Below are 16,579 nucleotides of genomic sequence, written 5' to 3' on the forward strand. Positions count from 1 at the left end.
CATTTTCACTCCTGGCTTTGGCCCGGGCGGCAGCGCATGTCCCTGCCGCGCTGGCCTGTGTGTTGCTGCTGCTGCCGCTGCTGCCGTGGGGAGCCCGCTCCTCTCGTGGGTCGGCGAGTTCTGGCTCTGGACTGGGTGTCGCCTTGCTGCTTCGCTCAGTAACAAACGCTGAGCACATCCCGACCCTGCCTTCCTGTGCAGTTACGATGGTTAGCATGCCTTTTCTTCCTTCTTCCCAACGCTCATGGTTGTTTATAAAGAAACTAGAAGTTTCTGCTTCGCTTGTTATGATTCTGTTTTTATGGTTTTCCTGTGTCCCTGGCTGTCGTAAACTTGGATTTGCGTATGAACACCGAGTTCTGGGTTTGCAGTTGTGCTGGTTGCTCTGCTTGGTGGTTTTCCCAGCGGCCTCTTCCCTTCCGGGAGTCCTCGTTCCTGGGGTGAAGAAGCGTAAGCACCCCAGGCTGTGCAGAAGGCTGCGGTCTTCGTCTCTGAGCCTCCCCTGCCCTCCCCCTCCCACCCAGATTGCGACTGCAGCGCCGGTGGGACCCAGGGCAACTCCTGCCGCAAGGACCCGAGGGTTGGCCGATGCGTATGCAAACCCAACTTCCAGGGTGCCCACTGCGAGCTCTGTGCCCCTGGGTTCTACGGACCGAGCTGCCAGCGTGAGTGTAGCCCTGCTTCCTGGCCCCCTGGCTGCCAGTGGCCCTGGGCTGCCCTCAGCAGCTCCCTTTCCCTGCAGCATGCCAGTGCACCAGTCCCGGGGTGGCCGACGGACTCTGTGACCCTGATTCCGGCCAGTGCAGGTGTCGCATAGGCTTTGAGGGGGCTGCCTGCGATCGCTGTGCCCCCGGCTACTTCCGTTTCCCTCTGTGCCAGTGTGAGTGATGTCTCTCCAAGTGGGTATGGGCGGGGGACCCTTGGGGTGTAGCCTGCCTGGGCCTAGACTCCTAGATGCATCTGCCTGCAGTGTGTGGATGCAGCCCTGTGGGGACCCTGCCTGAAGGTTGTGATGAAGCTGGCCGCTGTCCATGCCGGCCTGGATTTGATGGCCCCTACTGTGACCACTGCCGCCCTGGCCACCACGGTTACCCCAACTGCCAGGGTGAGGCAACGGCTGAGGCAGGAAGGGACTGGGCCACCTACACAGGCTTAGACTTGACCCCACTGTGGCCTTGCAGCCTGTACCTGTGACCCCCGGGGAGCTCTGGAGCAGTTCTGTGGAGTGGGTGGCTCGTGCCTCTGCCGACCTGGCTATGCGGGTGCTGCCTGCCAGGAGTGCAGCCCTGGCTTCCATGGCTTCCCCGCCTGCACCCGTGAGTGTCTGGGAGGAAGATGGGGGACGGTGTGAGTCCACGATCGTGCTCACACCCGGCTCTAATCCACAGCCTGCCACTGCTCCACGGACGGCTCCCTGAACTCGGCCTGTGACCCCCGGACGGGACAGTGCAGCTGCCGGCCCCGTGTGACAGGGTTGCGGTGTGACATGTGTGTACCTGGTGCCTACAACTTTCCCTCCTGTGAAGGTGAGTGGGCAAGTGGGCAGGCAGAGCCGTGTTCCAGATGTTGCATGCATCCCTGGGTTGTAGAAGATGCTCATCATGCCCCTGCTGTGCTCACGCAGCTTCAGTGTGCATTTGTGTCCCCGACGTGTGGACCGGTGCCTGTGCATGTGTGCATGTGCCGTGTGTGTGTGTGTGTGTGTGTGTGTGTGTGTGTGTGTGTGTGTGTGTGTGTACAGGCATGTGCTGTGTAGTGGGAGGGTCCAAGCCTCTGATCATCATTGTAGGAATTGTGCACAAAGGCTCCTGCAGGGTTGTGGGCTTTGGTCAGGCCTGGGAAGTTGTTGGCCTCAGGGGTTAGTCGTCAGGGGATGGCCAGCTTGCTTATCTCTCCATAGCTGGCTCCTGTCACCCTGCTGGCCTGGCCCCAGCCAATCCTACCCTCCCCGAGGTGAGCCCAGGTCTGCCCATGTGTGGGGACGGGTGGGACACCTAGGCTTGAACAAAAGTCCCAGTCTGGAGAGGCCTTGGCTTCCTGCCTGCAGCTCAGCTGCCATGGCAACCTCGGACCAATCTGGTCTTTCTGCTGGTCCTTTGCCCCTGTTCCAGGTGACTGCCGGACACAGGGCAGGGTCAGTCCTTTGTCAGGGCTCCAGGGTGCAGGGTATGTGGGGGAGGGCAGGGCTCCCTGTAACTGCCGTCATCCTCCCGAGGCACAGGGCCCCTGTGTGTGCCGGGCTCACGTGGAGGGTCCGAGCTGTGACCGCTGTAAACCTGGCTTCTGGGGACTCAGCCCCAGCAACCCTGAGGGCTGCACTCGTGAGTCTGCCTGGAGGAAGTGGGGATACTGTCGTGGAAGGGGAGCCCAGGTCCGTGCTCCTGTCCTCAGCCGCTCTCAGGCCTGCTCTGCTCTTCCCCAGGCTGCAGCTGTGATCCCCGGGGCACGCTGGGCGGAGTGTCCGAGTGCCAGCCAGTGAGTCTGCAGTCCGAGGTTCTGGCTGCCGGGTGGGTGGGTTTATGCCCCTGCCTGGTCCCACTTTCTCTCATGGCCCCAGGGCAGTGGCCAGTGCTTCTGCAAGCCCCATGTGTGTGGCCTGAGCTGCGCAGCATGCAAGGAAGGCTTCTTCGGGCTGGATCAGGCTGACTACTTTGGCTGCCACAGTAAGTGGCCCCTGCTCTCTTAGGCCATGTCAGGGACACTGAGACCGCAGGAGGGACAGATGGGTTAGGGACGCCAGGGGGTCCACAGTACAGTAAGGCTCTGGGATTGGGCCTGGACCAAGCCAGGCCCATGCTGGGGTGGAAGCCAGAGTGTTGCCAGGGCGTGGACCTCAGCTCCATCCCACAGCCTGTGCCATAGCCCTGGTGGATACCACTGGGCCATCCCCATGAAGACCATGCCCCGTCCTCAGCCTGGGATCCGGAGAGCCCCAAGGCCCCTCCTGATGGATGAGAGCTGGCTTTTTCCCTGGGAGAGTGGGTGAGGGGAGGGGTTGCCGCTGGGCCAGCAGAGCCGAGCTGGGCAGAGCCTTGAAGCAGGCAGGGGCTGCGCAGTATCTGACCTCCACCCCTTTCTTCTACTGCAGGCTGCCGGTGTGACGTCGGCGGTGCACTGGGCCAGGGCTGCGACCCAAGGACGGGCGCCTGCCGATGCCGCCCCAACACCCAGGGTCCTACCTGCAGCGAGTGGGTGCCAGGGAGTGGGAGGCAGCCTATCCCAGGCTCCCTTGTGTCCCTTACCACGGGGCCCATGTGGGGCCACCAGCTGTCCCTGGGGATCCAGGCGGCCTCACAGAGCCAGGGCCTGCCCTGCTGACACCTGTGCTGTGTGTGGCCAGGCCCGTGAAGGACCACTACCTGCCCGACCTGCACCATCTGCGGCTGGAGCTGGAGGAAGCAGCCACGCCCGAGGGCCATGCCGTGCGCTTCGGCTTCAACCCATTGGAGTTTGAGAACTTCAGCTGGCGGGGCTATGCACACATGGCGCCCATCCAGGTGGGCGGCACCACCCTGCCCACTCACGTGGAAGCGGGGCAGCAGTGCTTGACAGGGCTGGGGCCGGCAGTGGCCAGGCAAGATGACCCCCTGTTCCCTGTCCACTGCAGCCCAGGATCGTGGCCAGGCTGAACATAACCTCCCCCGACCTCTTCCGGCTGGTCTTCCGCTATGTCAACCGTGGGCCCACAAGTGTGAGTGGCCGGGTCTCCATGCGTGAGGACAGCAAATTTGCCACCTGCACCAACTGTGAGTGGAAGGCTGGCCCAACTCTGCCTCGCACGCCCTGCCCCTCCTGGCCCAGCTGGCTCCTGGGGGGTCCTCTTGGGGGTGGTGGGCTCAGGCTGTCTCCCACACGGTGGGACGCTGCAGCCTGCAGTGGCCGAGTACCAAGCCTGGAGCCTCCCTCCCCAGGCACAGAGCAGAGCCAGCCCGTGGCCTTCCCGCCCAGCACGGAGCCTGCCTTCGTCACTGTACCCCAGAGGGGCTTTGGAGAGCCCTTTGTGCTGAACCCTGGCACCTGGGCCCTGCTCGTGGAGGCCGAAGGGGTGCTCCTGGTGAGGTGGGGGCCGAGGTGGGGGTTGGGCACAGACCCCTGGCCAGGAGCCTCAGTGCCCACTCCTGTCTCCATCAGGACTACGTGGTTCTGCTGCCCAGCGTCTACTATGAGGCAGCCCTTCTGCAGCTGCGCGTGACCGAGGCCTGCACCTACCGCCCCTCTGCCCGACGCTCTGGGGAGAAGTGAGAGGCCACCCAGTGGGCTGGGGCAGAGACTGTGGACCCACCTTCCCCACCCCTCCTGGCCCGCACTCGGGCAGCCTCCCAGGGATGGCTGCTGGGGATCCAGTGCTGACCTCCGCCTCTGTCCCCTCTAGCTGCCTTCTCTATGCCCACCTTCCCCTGGATGGCTTCCCTTCAGCTGCCGGGCCCGAGGCCCTGTGTGGCCATGACAACAGCCTGCCTCGGCCCTGCCCCACGGAGCAGCTCAGCCCTTCACACCCACCATTGGCTGCCTGTCTGGGCAGTGATGTGCGTGTCTAAGGGCCCATGGTGGGCGGGATGGATGTAGGACAGGCTGGCCGCGTGGTGCCCGCATGCGCGTTTCTCACCGGGTTAGGGTGGCTGTCACCATGCTTGACTTCACCTGTGGTCAAGGAGGTCACCCAGCCTTCCCCTTGGTCCTCTGTGGTCCCTGGGCAGACAGGGAGGATGGGCTATTGGCTTCTGGTCACCCTGCCCTCCCACAGGTGGACGTCCAGCTCCAGGTGACCGTCCCGCGGCCGGGCCACTATGCTTTGGTGGTGGAATATGCCAACGAAGACGCCCGCCAGGAGGTGGGCGTGGCTGTGCACACCCCCCAGCAGCCCCCGCAGCTGGGTGTGATCACCCTCCACCCCTGCCCTTACAGGTGGGCAGGGAGCATGCTTGGGGTGCGCATGGGTCAGCCCTGGGCTGCCAGGACACTGACCGTCCCGCCCCGCCAGCACCCTGTGTCGGGGCCCCGTCCTGGATGCCCAGCACCACACGGCCACCTTCTCCCTGGACTCGGAGGCCAGCGTCAGGCTCACAGCCGAGCAGGCACACTTCTTTCTGGTGAGGCTGTGTGGCCACAGTTGTGGTCTCCCACACTCGTGGGAGTGAGGAAGGTGTGGGGCCCAAGCAGGGGGGCAGTAGGGGGTCTGCGAAAAGCTGGACTGGTCCCTGGCCCTGGGAGCTGAGGGAGCCCGAGAAAGGGTGGGGTGTGGCAGGGGAGTGGGGATGAGTGGGGAGCCGGGCCTCAGGGGCTGCCCCTTGGTCCCACATCCTGAGCTGCGACCTGTGCCACAGAGGCAGGCCTGGGTCTGGGCTGTGCAGTCCCCCATCTCTGCTTTCGCCTCCTCTCCTGCCTGGGCACAACATGGTCCTGTCCCTGCCCTGCAGCACGGCGTCACTCTGGTGCCCGCAGAGGAGTTCAGTGCCGAGTTTGTGGAGCCACGGGTCCGCTGCGTCAGCAGCCACGGCACCTTCGGGCCTGGCAGGTAGCGAAGACACTGGGCCAGGGAGGTATGTGGGCACCCGTGCGGGTGCTCAGGCTCACCGCTGTGCTCCCCCAGCGCCTCCTGCCTGCCCTCGCGCTTCCCGAAGCCGCCGCAGCCCATCATCCTCAGGGACTGCCAGGTCTTGCCGCTGCCGCCCAGCCTCCCTCTGAGCCACTCGCAGGAGCTCACACCCGGTGCAGCCCCCGCCGGGCCCCAGCCTCGGCCCCCCACTGCTGTGGACCCTGACACGGAGCCCACTCTGCTGCGCCACCCCCAGGTGAGGGCCCAGCTGGACTGTGGTCCCTGGAGGGGTGGGGATCGGGCCAGGCAGGCTCTGCACTCACCAGCGTCTTCCTTGCAGGGCACTGTGGTCTTCACCACCCAGGTGCCTGTCCTGGGCCGCTATGCTTTCCTGCTGCACGGCTACCAGCCAGCGCACCCTACTTTCCCTGTGGAGGTCCTCATCAACGGGGGCCGTGTCTGGCAGGGTGAGTGTCTGGGAGGGGCTGTCACCCATGATATGGGCAGATCACACACACCCCAGTGACAGCTGACAACCCTTGCCCTGCTGCTAGGTCCTCAACTAGTTGTCTCAGGGTCACTGTGGGCGTTAGCCTCCTGCACACCTGTCTCCCGTGGTAGGGTGCTCCTTGCAGGTCCCGGTCGTGCATGGTGACGTGTTTGGTGCAGATGCCCAGGGATCTGCACCCCCAGGTGCTCATGTGTGACCTCGGGGGCTGCAAGGTCAGGTGCCTGCAGCCCTCTCTGTCTCATCTGCTTGAGGTCTGGAGAGTCCTGGGCCCAGTGGGGCTGGAGGGTGGGTGCTCGGTGCCAGGGTCCTGAGCCTGCCTCTTTCCTGCTCCAGGCCATGCCAATGCCAGCTTCTGCCCACATGGCTATGGCTGCCGCACGCTGGTGCTGTGTGAGGGCCAGGCTGTGCTGGATGTGACAGACAGTGAGCTCACGGTGACTGTGCGTGTGCCCGAGGGCCGGTGGCTCTGGCTGGTGAGTCCAGGGCTGGTGTCCCCACTCAGGGACTGGCTGTTCTGTTTGTCATACCAGTGGCAGTTTCAGGGTGAGCCCCCTCAGCCTGCTGCTGCACCCTGTGCCAGGTGCCAAGTGGGGTAGCTTCTGCCTTGGGGACTCTCAGGGTACCATGCTGCTCCTTCACCCTGCCCTGCTGGCAGAGTGCCTTCCTGCAGGGGGCAGGCTGTGCACTCTGGGCAGAGGTGACACCAGGAGGCTGCCACCCATCTTACTCCCAAGATGTGGCTGTAGTTGGCTCCTTCCTATGTGGCCTCAGCGAGGACCCTGGCCTTGGCTGGGGGTGGGTGCTTCCTTTGTCCCCATTCCTGCCGAAGGCTCTGCCCCACTGCATAACCCCTGGCCGTGACCAGGGAAGCTGACCAGGCGCTGTCCCCTAGGATTATGTGCTTGTCATCCCCGAGGATGCCTACAGCTCCAGCTACCTCCAGGAGGAGCCCCTGGACAAATCCTATGACTTTATCAGTCACTGTGCTGCCCACGGTTACCACATCAGGTGGGCTAGGCTCAGCAGGAGTGGGGCAGGGGCGGCCGGATGGGGCCTTGCCTTACCAGCTGCCCGTGTTGCAGCCCCGGGAGCTCCTCCCCATTCTGCCAAGACGCCGCTACCTCACTGTCTCTCTTCTATAACAACGGGGCTTTGCCTTGTGGCTGCCACGAGGTGGGTGCCACAGGCCCCACATGTGACCCCTTTGGGGGCCAGTGTCCCTGCCGGGCCCATGTCATCGGCCGCGACTGCTCCCGCTGTGCCACCGGCTACTGGGGCTTTCCAAGCTGCAGGCGTGAGTACCAGGGTGGCCAAGGGTGACTGCCTGGAGTGGGGTGTGCTGCAATCGGCCTAGTGGCCAGCAGTGTGCTACAGCCTGATGGGACAGCTGGCAGTCTAGGTGCTAGGTGCCCACCTTGCAGATTTGTCTAGAAAGTTCTGGGGCCCACAGATACCCTTTAGCCCCTGGCAGCTGAGCCTTGGCTCCATGTCAGACGCGCTGGCGCTGGGGCTGGGGCTGAGGTGGACCCTGCCAGACCCGTGTTACCCACCACCTCCTCGAGGCCTGCAGTAAGGCCTGAGGGGATGGAGGGGTCAACCAGCAATGTCCACCCCGCAGCCTGCGACTGTGGTGCCCGCCTCTGTGACGAGATCACAGGCCAGTGTATCTGCCCACCACGCACTGTGCCCCCCGACTGCCTGGTGTGCCAGCCCCAGACCTTCGGCTGCCACCCGCTGGTGGGCTGTGAGGAGTGTAACTGCTCAGGGCCTGGTGTCCAGGAGCTCACCGACCCTACCTGTGACGTGGACAGCGGCCAGTGCAAGTGAGCGCCTGGGCAGGGGTCCCTGCACTGTAGGCGAGCCCAGAGCCCACTGTGCCCCCAGGTCATGGAAGACACTGTCCAGGTGGGGGCCCCATGGGTTTGGCTGTGCCGGGCGCTCACCCGGTCTGTGTTTCCCTGGCAGGTGCAGACCCAATGTGGCAGGACGCCGCTGTGACACCTGTGCCCCAGGCTTCCACGGCTATCCCAGCTGCCACCCCTGTGACTGCCATGAGGCTGGCACTGCGCCAGGCGTGTGTGACCCCCTCACGGGCCGGTGCTACTGCAAGGTGAGGGGCGCCTGTGCCTGCCCCATCCCATGTGGTCTCAGCTGAAAGGTCTTTTTGTAGCTGGGGCCTCCTGGCAGCTTTTGGGGGTAAGTGGGTGGCAGGGCTTAGCTTCCGGGGACGCAGCCGACTGGCCCTTGTCCCCCCCCCCATCTCCCCTCAGGAGAATGTGCAGGGCCCAAGGTGCGACCAGTGCCGCCTTGGGACCTTCTCCCTGGACGCTGCTAACCCCAAGGGCTGCACCCGATGCTTCTGCTTCGGGGCTACAGAGAACTGCAGGAGCTCCGCCCATGCCCGCCGAGAGGTAGAGAGGTAGCCCGGGCCTCGGGGCAGGAGGGGCCGCCGCCTCCCGCCCATGCGTGATCCACCTGTGCGCCCACAGTTCGTGGACATGGAGGGTTGGACCCTGTTGAGCGCCGACCGCCAGGTGATGCCCCACACGCACCGGGCGGAGGCGGAGCTGCTGCATGCGGACCTGCGGACCCTGGCCGAAGACTCCTTCCCCGAGCTGTACTGGCAAGCGCCCCCCTCCTACCTGGGGGACCGGGTGAGCAGGGATGCTGGGCCAGGGGCCTGGAGGGGAGGGGGACGGGGAGCTCTGTGGGGCTGGAGGGATGGAGAAGGACCCGGTGAGGCTGCTCACGCCTGTCAGGCTGCAGAAGCTGCGAGGGAGGAGCGCGGCCATGGTCACCCGTGTCCAGCGTCACCTCCCGCCGCCGCACTGCTAGGTATCTTCCTACGGGGGGACCCTCCGCTACCAGCTGCACTCGGAGACCCAGCGTGGAGACGTCTTCATCCCCACAGAAAGCCGGCCAGACGTGGTGCTGCAGGTGGCATAGCGGGCAGACGTGGCAGGGTGGGTACGTGCAGTGGCAGCTTGAACAGTGGCCCAGCCCTCACCCACCCTGTGTCCCCCAGGGCAACCAAATGAGCATCGCATTCCTGGAGCCGGCGTACCCTGCACCTGGCCATACCCACCGTGGGCAGCTGCTGCTGGTAGAGGTGAGTGGAGCCGACCTGGCCTCGGGCACTGCAGAAGACCCAACTGCTGTGCCCAGTCTGTGATGGACACCAGCGCAGGGACACTGCTGGCCTTCCTGCCTGGTCACTGTCTCGCCTTGTGCTGGTTCAAACACCCTGGCCTATGACAGGAGAGCAAGTCCCTGCTGCTCCGTGACCATTTGGCTTCCTCCACTGTGAGCTGCCCCACAGCATCCTCCGTTTGAGTTTCGACTGTTTGGCCGCCTGGTCTTTTTAGCGGCCTTCATTTTTATGGCACTGGTGATTGAGTCTAGGGCGCAGAGTTACAGGCCTGTGCACCAGGCCAGGCTACATCTAAGTAAGTTCCTATCGCCAGGAACTAATTTTGGTGTAGGGTGTGAGGTAGGCATCGGGCTGCTGGGCTTGCCCTTGAGTGACCCCAGTGTGCCTCAGCCTCCGCACTGAGGTCCTGTTTTGGTCTTGCAGGAAAACTTCCGCCACGTGGAGACTCACAACCCCGTGTCCCGAGAGGAGCTCATGATGGTCCTGGCGGGCCTGGAGCAGCTACAGATCCGAGCCCTCTTCTCGCAGATCTCCTCGTCTGTCTCCTTGCACAGGGTGGCACTGGAGGTGGCCAGTGAGATGGGCAGTGGGCCTCCAGCCAGCAATGTGGAGTTGTGCATGTGTCCTGCCAACTACCGTGGGGACTCATGCCAGGTGAGGTCGGGGGAGGGTGCCAGGCTGGGTGCCAGGCTGGGAGGCCGTGCCCGTCCTTCTCCGTGTGTGTCCTCCTGTGCAGGTATCCCCAACCCCATCCCCACCTCAGTCCCCAGTGCATTCCTTCCTGCTCCCTGCCCTGACCCCTGTTGCTGCTCAGCGTCAGCCACTCGCGTTACCTGGCTCCCTGCTGTCCACACTCAGCCTCTCTGGCCCCTTGCCTGTCCAGCAGTCATCCACCATCTATCTGTCCTACTGTCCGGCTGACTGTCCTCTCTCTCATCCATCTACTTGTGGCTTCGGCCACTGGAGGAGGATTGTGGCTGGACTCCTCTGGAAAGAAATGTCGCCACCTAAAGGGAGGTCATGGCCCACTGGAGGAGGCTCAGTCACCAGCCCCAAAGCCTGGCCTTCCCTGAGCCAGGATCCACACGACTCCCGCAGCCCTGCCCTTGGGCCTGAGGGTGGCAGCCAAACACCTGGCTGGTATCCAGCTGGCCAGGGCCAGGAGTGTGCTTGTGGCCCAGCCTCTGTCCCGTGTCTGTGCGTAGTGTCTTGTGCTCTGGGCACAGTGCATGGCGCAGCTGTCAGTCTCTGTGAACGCAGGACCCCCAGGTCTGAACTGGAGCAGCTCCCTGGTCTTCCCAGCCTGCTTTACCTTTACCCCTGTGCTTTGCAGGAATGTGCCCCAGGCTACTACCGGGACGTTAAAGGACTTTTTCTGGGCCGATGTGTTCCCTGTCAGTGCCATGGCCACTCTGACCACTGCCTCCCTGGTTCTGGTGTCTGCGTGGTAAGTCAGACCCACTGGGAAGGGGCAGCCACTGAAGGCAGGGGCAGGCTGGCCAGGCCCGGGGCCTCTCAGGCTGTGGTTCCAGACACACTGAGGCCCAGGGCCTGGGGCATGAAGTCCCTGGCAGGCTAGGGTGGAATGGGGCCTCCAGCATCAGCGCCCACCATCCACTCTGCCCAGGGCTGCCAGCACAACACGGAGGGGGACCGCTGCGAACGCTGCCGGGCTGGCTTTGTGCGGAGCAGGCCTGAGGACCCCTCAGCCCCCTGCGTCAGCTGCCCCTGCCCGCTGGCGGTTCCTTCCAACAAGTAAGCAGCAGCCCATCCAGAGCCCAGACTCCCAACAGCCTGGCAGACCCCCTTTTCCGCTTCCTTCCTGGAACCCCACTGTTTTTCCCTCTATCGGGAACCCAGGGTAGCTGGGATGGGGTCACCAGATGCGGGCTTTAGCACTCAGCAGCTGAGCTCAGTGCTGGCCCAGGAGCTTATGACCTCTGCCTCTCAGCTTCGCAGAGGGCTGCATCCTGCGAGGTGGCCGCACCCAGTGCCTCTGCAGACCTGGCTACACAGGGGCCTCCTGCGAGCGGTGAGCCTGGCAGGGGGCTGGTGTGTGGACCCCAGGGTGCTCCTGCATGGGGTGCAGGATGTTGACCGGCCCCCTCACCGCCACCCCAGGTGTGCCCCCGGCTTCTTCGGGAACCCCCTGGTGCTGGGCAGCTCATGCCAGCCCTGCGACTGCAGTGGAAACAGCGACCCCAACATGATCTTTAGTGACTGTGACCCCCTGACGGGTGCCTGTCACAGCTGCCTGCGCCACACCACTGGCCCTCGGTGCGAGAGCTGCGCCCCCGGCTTCTTCGGCAACGCCCTGCTGCCCGGCAACTGCACCCGTAGGCACCCTGGGCACGGCCCTCTCTGTAGTGCAGCCCTGGCTTATCGTCAGCCCGGGTCCCTTGGCCGCAGAGGGCAGGGCTGGCAGGGGGTGGCATGGGGTGCAGGGAGGAGTCTGTAAGGACATCCCGGGCTGGCGGTATCGTCACAGCCTCCTCTTCTGCAGCATGTGACTGCTCCCCGTGCGGGACGGAGGCTTGTGACCCCCAGAGTGGCCGCTGCCTGTGCAAGGCGGGTGTGACTGGACATCGCTGTGACCGCTGCCAGGTAGGAAGAGGGCCTGACTTTCAGGGCTGGAGGAAGAAGGGCCTTTGGAGCTGGCTGGGCCATGACTGCAGCTTGTGCCCGCAGGAGGGACACTTTGGTTTTGAGGGCTGTCAGGGCTGCCGGCCCTGTGCATGTGGACCAGCTGCCGAGGGGTCCGAGTGTCACCCCCAGAGCGGGCAGTGCCGCTGCCAACCGGGAGCTGGGGGACTCCAGTGTCATGAATGCGCCCCTGGCCACTGGGGACTCCCGGAGCGGGGCTGTAGGCGTGAGTATGGCAGGTGGCAGGTGGCAGGAGGGTGGCGGGCACCACCATCATAGCCATGTTGACCCCGCCCTCTCTCCACAGGCTGCCAGTGCCCAGGGGGCCACTGTGACCCCCATACAGGCCGCTGCACCTGTCCCCCAGGGCTCAGTGGGGAGCGCTGTGACACCTGCAGCCAGCAGCACCAGGTGCCCGTGCCAGGCAGTCCCAGCAGCCCAGGTGTCCACTGCGAAGGTACGGGGCCCGTGTGTGTCCCTCTCCTCACCCCGCCCTGCCAGCTGTGCCTGGGAGCAGTGTGGGTCTCAGTCCTGCACTCACCTGGTGGCCTCTCTTGGCCTTGGTGCTCCAGAGCACCCCACTTTCCCAGAGGACCCCGTCCCTATCTGTAGGGACCCATGACCCCTGCTGATTTCACACTCACCCTCTGCTCCCAAGTCAGTGCCATGGCTCCAGCCCCGCACCCCTATCTGCTGCCACATGTGCGGACCAGGACCCCAACGGCACTGTGTTCTGAGGCCCGCTTCCTGGGCCTGCCCGGTGTCCTCCCAACCCTTCACACCTACAGCTTGGCCCTGTCTCTGGTGCCAGCTCCTGGACTCCACTGCTAGGCCCGTGAGCCTTGTGGTCTGGTGACCCTTCACTGACCCTGCTTCTCTGGCAAGCCTTGTGATCTGCCACACTCCTGACCCTATACTGATCCCTGACCCTCAACCCTGGGTGTGGAGCCAGGATCCCGGCCTACTGTGCTGACCTCTACTTGATCCATGCCCACTATGCTGACCCATGACCCTTTGGTGCCCTCAGTGTGTGACCACTGTGTGGTTTTGCTCCTGGACGACTTGGAGCGGGCTGGTGCCCTCTTCTCTGCCATCCGAGAGCAGCTGCGTGGAGTCAACGCCAGCTCTGCTGCCTGGGCCCAGCTGCACAGGCTGAACGCCTCCATCACCGACCTCCAGGTACCACACACTGCATCCCCCAGGTGTGCAGATGCCCTGCTTCCACTCAGCCCCTGCAGTGCAGCTCCCTCTCCCACCCCGCCTCTGTTCCCCATAGGACCAGCTCCGGAGCCCCCGCTACCAGGTGGAGCAACAGCTGCAGACCCTGGAGCATCGGAGCCTGAACTTGGAGCAGGATGTACAGCAGCTGGACAGCCAGGCAGGACCCTGGAGTCCCCCTCCCGAGTGCCCCTGGGGTGCCCCTCCAGGGAGAACCTGCTGTCCCCAGAAGTCCCCTCCAGCCCTCCTCTCCCCACTCCCTGACGGCCCCTTCCCGTCACCTGCACCCTCGCCCAGCTGTCCCCACCTCAGACCTGTGGGTTGAAGGACTCTGCATCCACAGGCCACGGGGGCCCAAGACCTGGCAGGCCGGCTGCTGGACAGTACTGAGGGCATGCTGGGCCGTGCACAGACACTGCTGGTGACTATCCAGGCTGTGGACCGCGCCCTGAGTGGTATGGCTGAACCATGCTGGCTGCTGCTCAATCCTCAGTGCAGGCAGGGCTTCTGGGGGTGGGGGACACTCCCTGGGGGCCTGCACGTGAGCTTGACCTCAAGAGCCAGCAAGACCTGCATGCTGGTCTGCAACGAATAGTGGGGCAGGTGAGAGGTGGGCGAGGGGCTAATGTGGCCAGGACGTGATACCAGGGGCGAGGGGAAAGCACTGGTTGGACAGTCGCACTGGTGAACTCTAGGTATGCACTTGAGTCCTGTGACCAGCAGGAAGCTAGGGTTCCCTGAGCTTCCAGAACTTATGGTGCAGCTGTAAGCTTACAGAACCAGGCCAGCCCCAGGGTGGAGAAGAGATGAACTGAGCTGAGCACTGCCCAGTGAGCAAGAGGAGGCCAGTAAGGCCAGTGAGGAGCAGTGAGGTGCCGTGCATGGCATGGGCACTGTGGGAAGGCAGCTTCGGCCCTCAGCTGAGACTCAGAGCCGTCAGTGCTCCTGTGCTCCACGACTGGTGGCCTGTTGAAAGTGTCCCAGTGGCCCAGGCCTTGATGGTTCCCTTCCCACAGAGCTGGCGTCCCAGGTTGGCCTTGTGTCCCCAGCCAACGTATCGACCCCTTCGGGTGAGCAGCTGCGCAGGACCCTGGCCGAGGTGGATAAGTTCCTGCAGGAGATGCGGGCCCGTGACTTCCGGGCCCCCCGGACCGTGGCAGAAGTCGAGCTGGCGGAGGCCCAGAGGCGTGAGTGGTGGCCACCGGTCGGGAAAGCAGGGGTGTGTTTCAGGACGCTGGGCCTCAAGTCAGTGTGGAGTTGTAGCAGCCTCCTTCAGGGGCAGGGCAGGGTCCAGGGGTCACAAAGGGATCTGGCTGCCAGAGTAACGGTCCTCACACCCTGGCACTGGCCAGTGCTGGCCCGTGTGCAGGAGCAGCTGACCAGCCGTTGGGAGGAGAACCAGGTGCTGGCTAAACACATCCGCGACGGGCTGGCTCAGCATGAGGCGGGCCTCATGGACCTTCGGGAGGCCCTCAACCGGGCCGTGGGCATCACTCGGGAGGCTGAGGAGCTCAACAGCCGCAACCAGGCACGGCTGGAGGAAGCCCTGGTGAGGGACTCTGTCCTCGTTTGCCCTCTGTTCGCCCTCTTTGCTGTGGCCCCTCTGCCTGTCACATCCTTTATTCTCATCACTTTAACCTGCCTTCAGCAACACAAGCGGGAGCTGGCCCAGGACAACGCCACCCTGAAGGCCACTCTGGAGGCTGCTGGCCGCACCCTGGCGCGTGTCTCCGAGCTCCTGCAGGGCATGGAGCGGGCCAAGGAGGTGAGCACAGTGCAGGGCCCACCGGGGCCCTGCCACCCAGTCCGAGGGCTGTGGCTGGCTCCTGCATATGTGCATGCAGAGCCTCTGTCCCAGAGGCAGTAAACAGGGCGAAGGGACAGGGCGCGAGGAGTGTCCCACTAAGCCTACCCACCTCCAGGACCTGGAGCACCTGGCTGCCAGCCTGGATGGGGCCCGGACGCCACTGCTGGAGAAGATAAGGACCTTCTCCCCAGCTGGCAGCAAGGTGGACTTGGTGGAGACTGCTGAGGCCCATGCCGAGCAGCTGAACCAGCTAGCACTCAACCTGTCCAGGTGTGTGGCCCAGGGGGTGCGGCCCTGGTCCCGTGTGTATAGTCAGGCCAAGATGGGGCAGCTGGTCTGGGGGGGCTCCTTGGGAGGAGAAGCCATCATCCCCGAAGGAGCCCACCTTCCTCAGCTCACAGCAAGTCAGGGACCAGGCCAGCAAGAAGGAGCAGGAAAGGTGCAGAGGTCGCCAGCCAGGCCAGGGGTGTGTGGCCCCCCGACATCCGCAGGTCTCTCTGATCCTCCTGCTTTGCACAGCATCATCCTTGGAATCAACCAGGACCGCTTCATCCAGAGGGCTGTGGAGGCCTCCAATGCCTACAGCAGCATCCTGAAGGCCATGCAGGCCGCCGAAGATTCCGCTGGCCAGGCCTGGCAGCAGGCGAGCCACACCTGGGAGGTGAGGCCCTGATATCCCCGGGGCTGTGGCGGGAGCCCTGTGGCACCCCGAGACTGTGATGTCCATCTTGTCCTCCTTCTGCAGACCGTGGTGGAGCAGGGCCTAGCAGCCCGAGCCCAGCAGCTGCTGGCCAACAGCAGTGCCCTGGAGGAGGCCGTGCTTGGGCAGCAGCAGAGGTTGGGCCTCAGTGAGTCCTGGGACTCCTCGGGGACCGTGGACTGTGGACCAGATCTGTGTGGGGTCTGTGGGTTGTTCCCCTGTGATTCCCCTGTGATTCAGGGCAGGAATGGAGCTGGCAGCCCTGTGTGTGAATTCTGCTCCCCTCCTGCTCTAGGGCTCCGACCCCAGGGCCCGGTAGGCACTGGCCGCCTGCTTTGATATTGTCCAAGGGGTCACAGCCAGAACGGCACCCCTATCTAACGAGTATGGGGTCTCAGTCTCCTGGGGCCAGGTGGCCTGGCCCCGGCTCCTCACCGCTGAGCCTGCCTCCCCCGCAGTGCGGGTCACCCTGCAGGATACCAGGACTCAGCTCGAGGACATCCAGGCCGCGAAGGACCAGCTTGTGGCCCGAATCCAGGAGGTACAGGCCATGCTGGCCATGCACACAGGTATGTGGAGCTTGTCGTTTATCCTCACGGGAAGAGGCCCTTGGCCTGAGGTGGCACTCCAGCTGGCTGGCAATGTAGCTCTGTGACAGTGGACACGTTCGCACCTGTGTTATCGCGGTTCAGCTGTTGACCATGTGCGGCATGTGGGCTAGGCTGGATCACAAGGTGCTTGCTCTCAGCTCTCACGAAGGGGATAGCTGGCCAGATATAGCCGCCAGGGTGGGAGCAATGCAACTGGAGCTGAGGGGTCAGTGGAGGCCTCCTCGAGCGGCAGGGTCCTGGCCACCACTTGGACAGGACTTAGAGTGAGGGGGCGGAGTCTGTCTGGGTCCTGGAGGGTCCCTGTGCCAGCTGATGTCCCTAGCAGGTCTGGGCTGGAGCCTCGGAGGCCCGGGTAGGCCCCGGAGCTGGCATCAGTCCGAGGGCTAGGAAGGTGGTACAAGC

The 16,579-nt window shown here is 64.2% G+C and overlaps 1 protein-coding gene across 2 annotated transcripts in view; it reads left to right on the forward strand.

The window, feature by feature from the left end:
* Lama5 (laminin subunit alpha 5) overlaps positions 1-16,579 on the forward strand; it is a 43,025-nt gene that overhangs the window by 20,964 nt on the left and 5,482 nt on the right. For both annotated transcript variants that reach the window (XM_063248067.1, XM_013144569.2), the window contains exons 12-58: positions 525-665; positions 743-880; positions 971-1,105; positions 1,182-1,316; positions 1,389-1,526; positions 1,901-1,953; positions 2,222-2,321; positions 2,423-2,475; positions 2,558-2,663; positions 3,089-3,188; positions 3,341-3,497; positions 3,608-3,746; positions 3,912-4,054; positions 4,132-4,238; positions 4,373-4,526; positions 4,745-4,905; positions 4,982-5,090; positions 5,418-5,515; positions 5,591-5,792; positions 5,877-6,003; positions 6,381-6,520; positions 6,940-7,055; positions 7,130-7,341; positions 7,666-7,870; positions 8,013-8,157; positions 8,318-8,458; positions 8,537-8,701; positions 8,883-8,984; positions 9,073-9,156; positions 9,622-9,852; positions 10,532-10,645; positions 10,826-10,953; positions 11,150-11,230; positions 11,320-11,534; positions 11,702-11,802; positions 11,887-12,067; positions 12,149-12,298; positions 12,869-13,020; positions 13,118-13,219; positions 13,403-13,514; positions 14,076-14,246; positions 14,412-14,608; positions 14,708-14,824; positions 14,982-15,136; positions 15,386-15,527; positions 15,612-15,714; positions 16,025-16,135. In XM_063248067.1, coding sequence (XP_063104137.1) covers positions 525-665; positions 743-880; positions 971-1,105; positions 1,182-1,316; positions 1,389-1,526; positions 1,901-1,953; positions 2,222-2,321; positions 2,423-2,475; positions 2,558-2,663; positions 3,089-3,188; positions 3,341-3,497; positions 3,608-3,746; positions 3,912-4,054; positions 4,132-4,238; positions 4,373-4,526; positions 4,745-4,905; positions 4,982-5,090; positions 5,418-5,515; positions 5,591-5,792; positions 5,877-6,003; positions 6,381-6,520; positions 6,940-7,055; positions 7,130-7,341; positions 7,666-7,870; positions 8,013-8,157; positions 8,318-8,458; positions 8,537-8,701; positions 8,883-8,984; positions 9,073-9,156; positions 9,622-9,852; positions 10,532-10,645; positions 10,826-10,953; positions 11,150-11,230; positions 11,320-11,534; positions 11,702-11,802; positions 11,887-12,067; positions 12,149-12,298; positions 12,869-13,020; positions 13,118-13,219; positions 13,403-13,514; positions 14,076-14,246; positions 14,412-14,608; positions 14,708-14,824; positions 14,982-15,136; positions 15,386-15,527; positions 15,612-15,714; positions 16,025-16,135 — 6,369 coding nt within the window. The remainder of the gene's footprint in view (positions 1-524; positions 666-742; positions 881-970; positions 1,106-1,181; positions 1,317-1,388; positions 1,527-1,900; positions 1,954-2,221; positions 2,322-2,422; positions 2,476-2,557; positions 2,664-3,088; positions 3,189-3,340; positions 3,498-3,607; positions 3,747-3,911; positions 4,055-4,131; positions 4,239-4,372; positions 4,527-4,744; positions 4,906-4,981; positions 5,091-5,417; positions 5,516-5,590; positions 5,793-5,876; positions 6,004-6,380; positions 6,521-6,939; positions 7,056-7,129; positions 7,342-7,665; positions 7,871-8,012; positions 8,158-8,317; positions 8,459-8,536; positions 8,702-8,882; positions 8,985-9,072; positions 9,157-9,621; positions 9,853-10,531; positions 10,646-10,825; positions 10,954-11,149; positions 11,231-11,319; positions 11,535-11,701; positions 11,803-11,886; positions 12,068-12,148; positions 12,299-12,868; positions 13,021-13,117; positions 13,220-13,402; positions 13,515-14,075; positions 14,247-14,411; positions 14,609-14,707; positions 14,825-14,981; positions 15,137-15,385; positions 15,528-15,611; positions 15,715-16,024; positions 16,136-16,579) is intronic.

Source organism: Cavia porcellus, unplaced genomic scaffold, assembly GCF_034190915.1.
Source record: "Cavia porcellus strain 051 isolate PalLab524CR breed Dunkin Hartley unplaced genomic scaffold, mCavPor4.1 scaffold_5, whole genome shotgun sequence".
Taxonomy (NCBI): domain Eukaryota; kingdom Metazoa; phylum Chordata; class Mammalia; order Rodentia; family Caviidae; genus Cavia; species Cavia porcellus.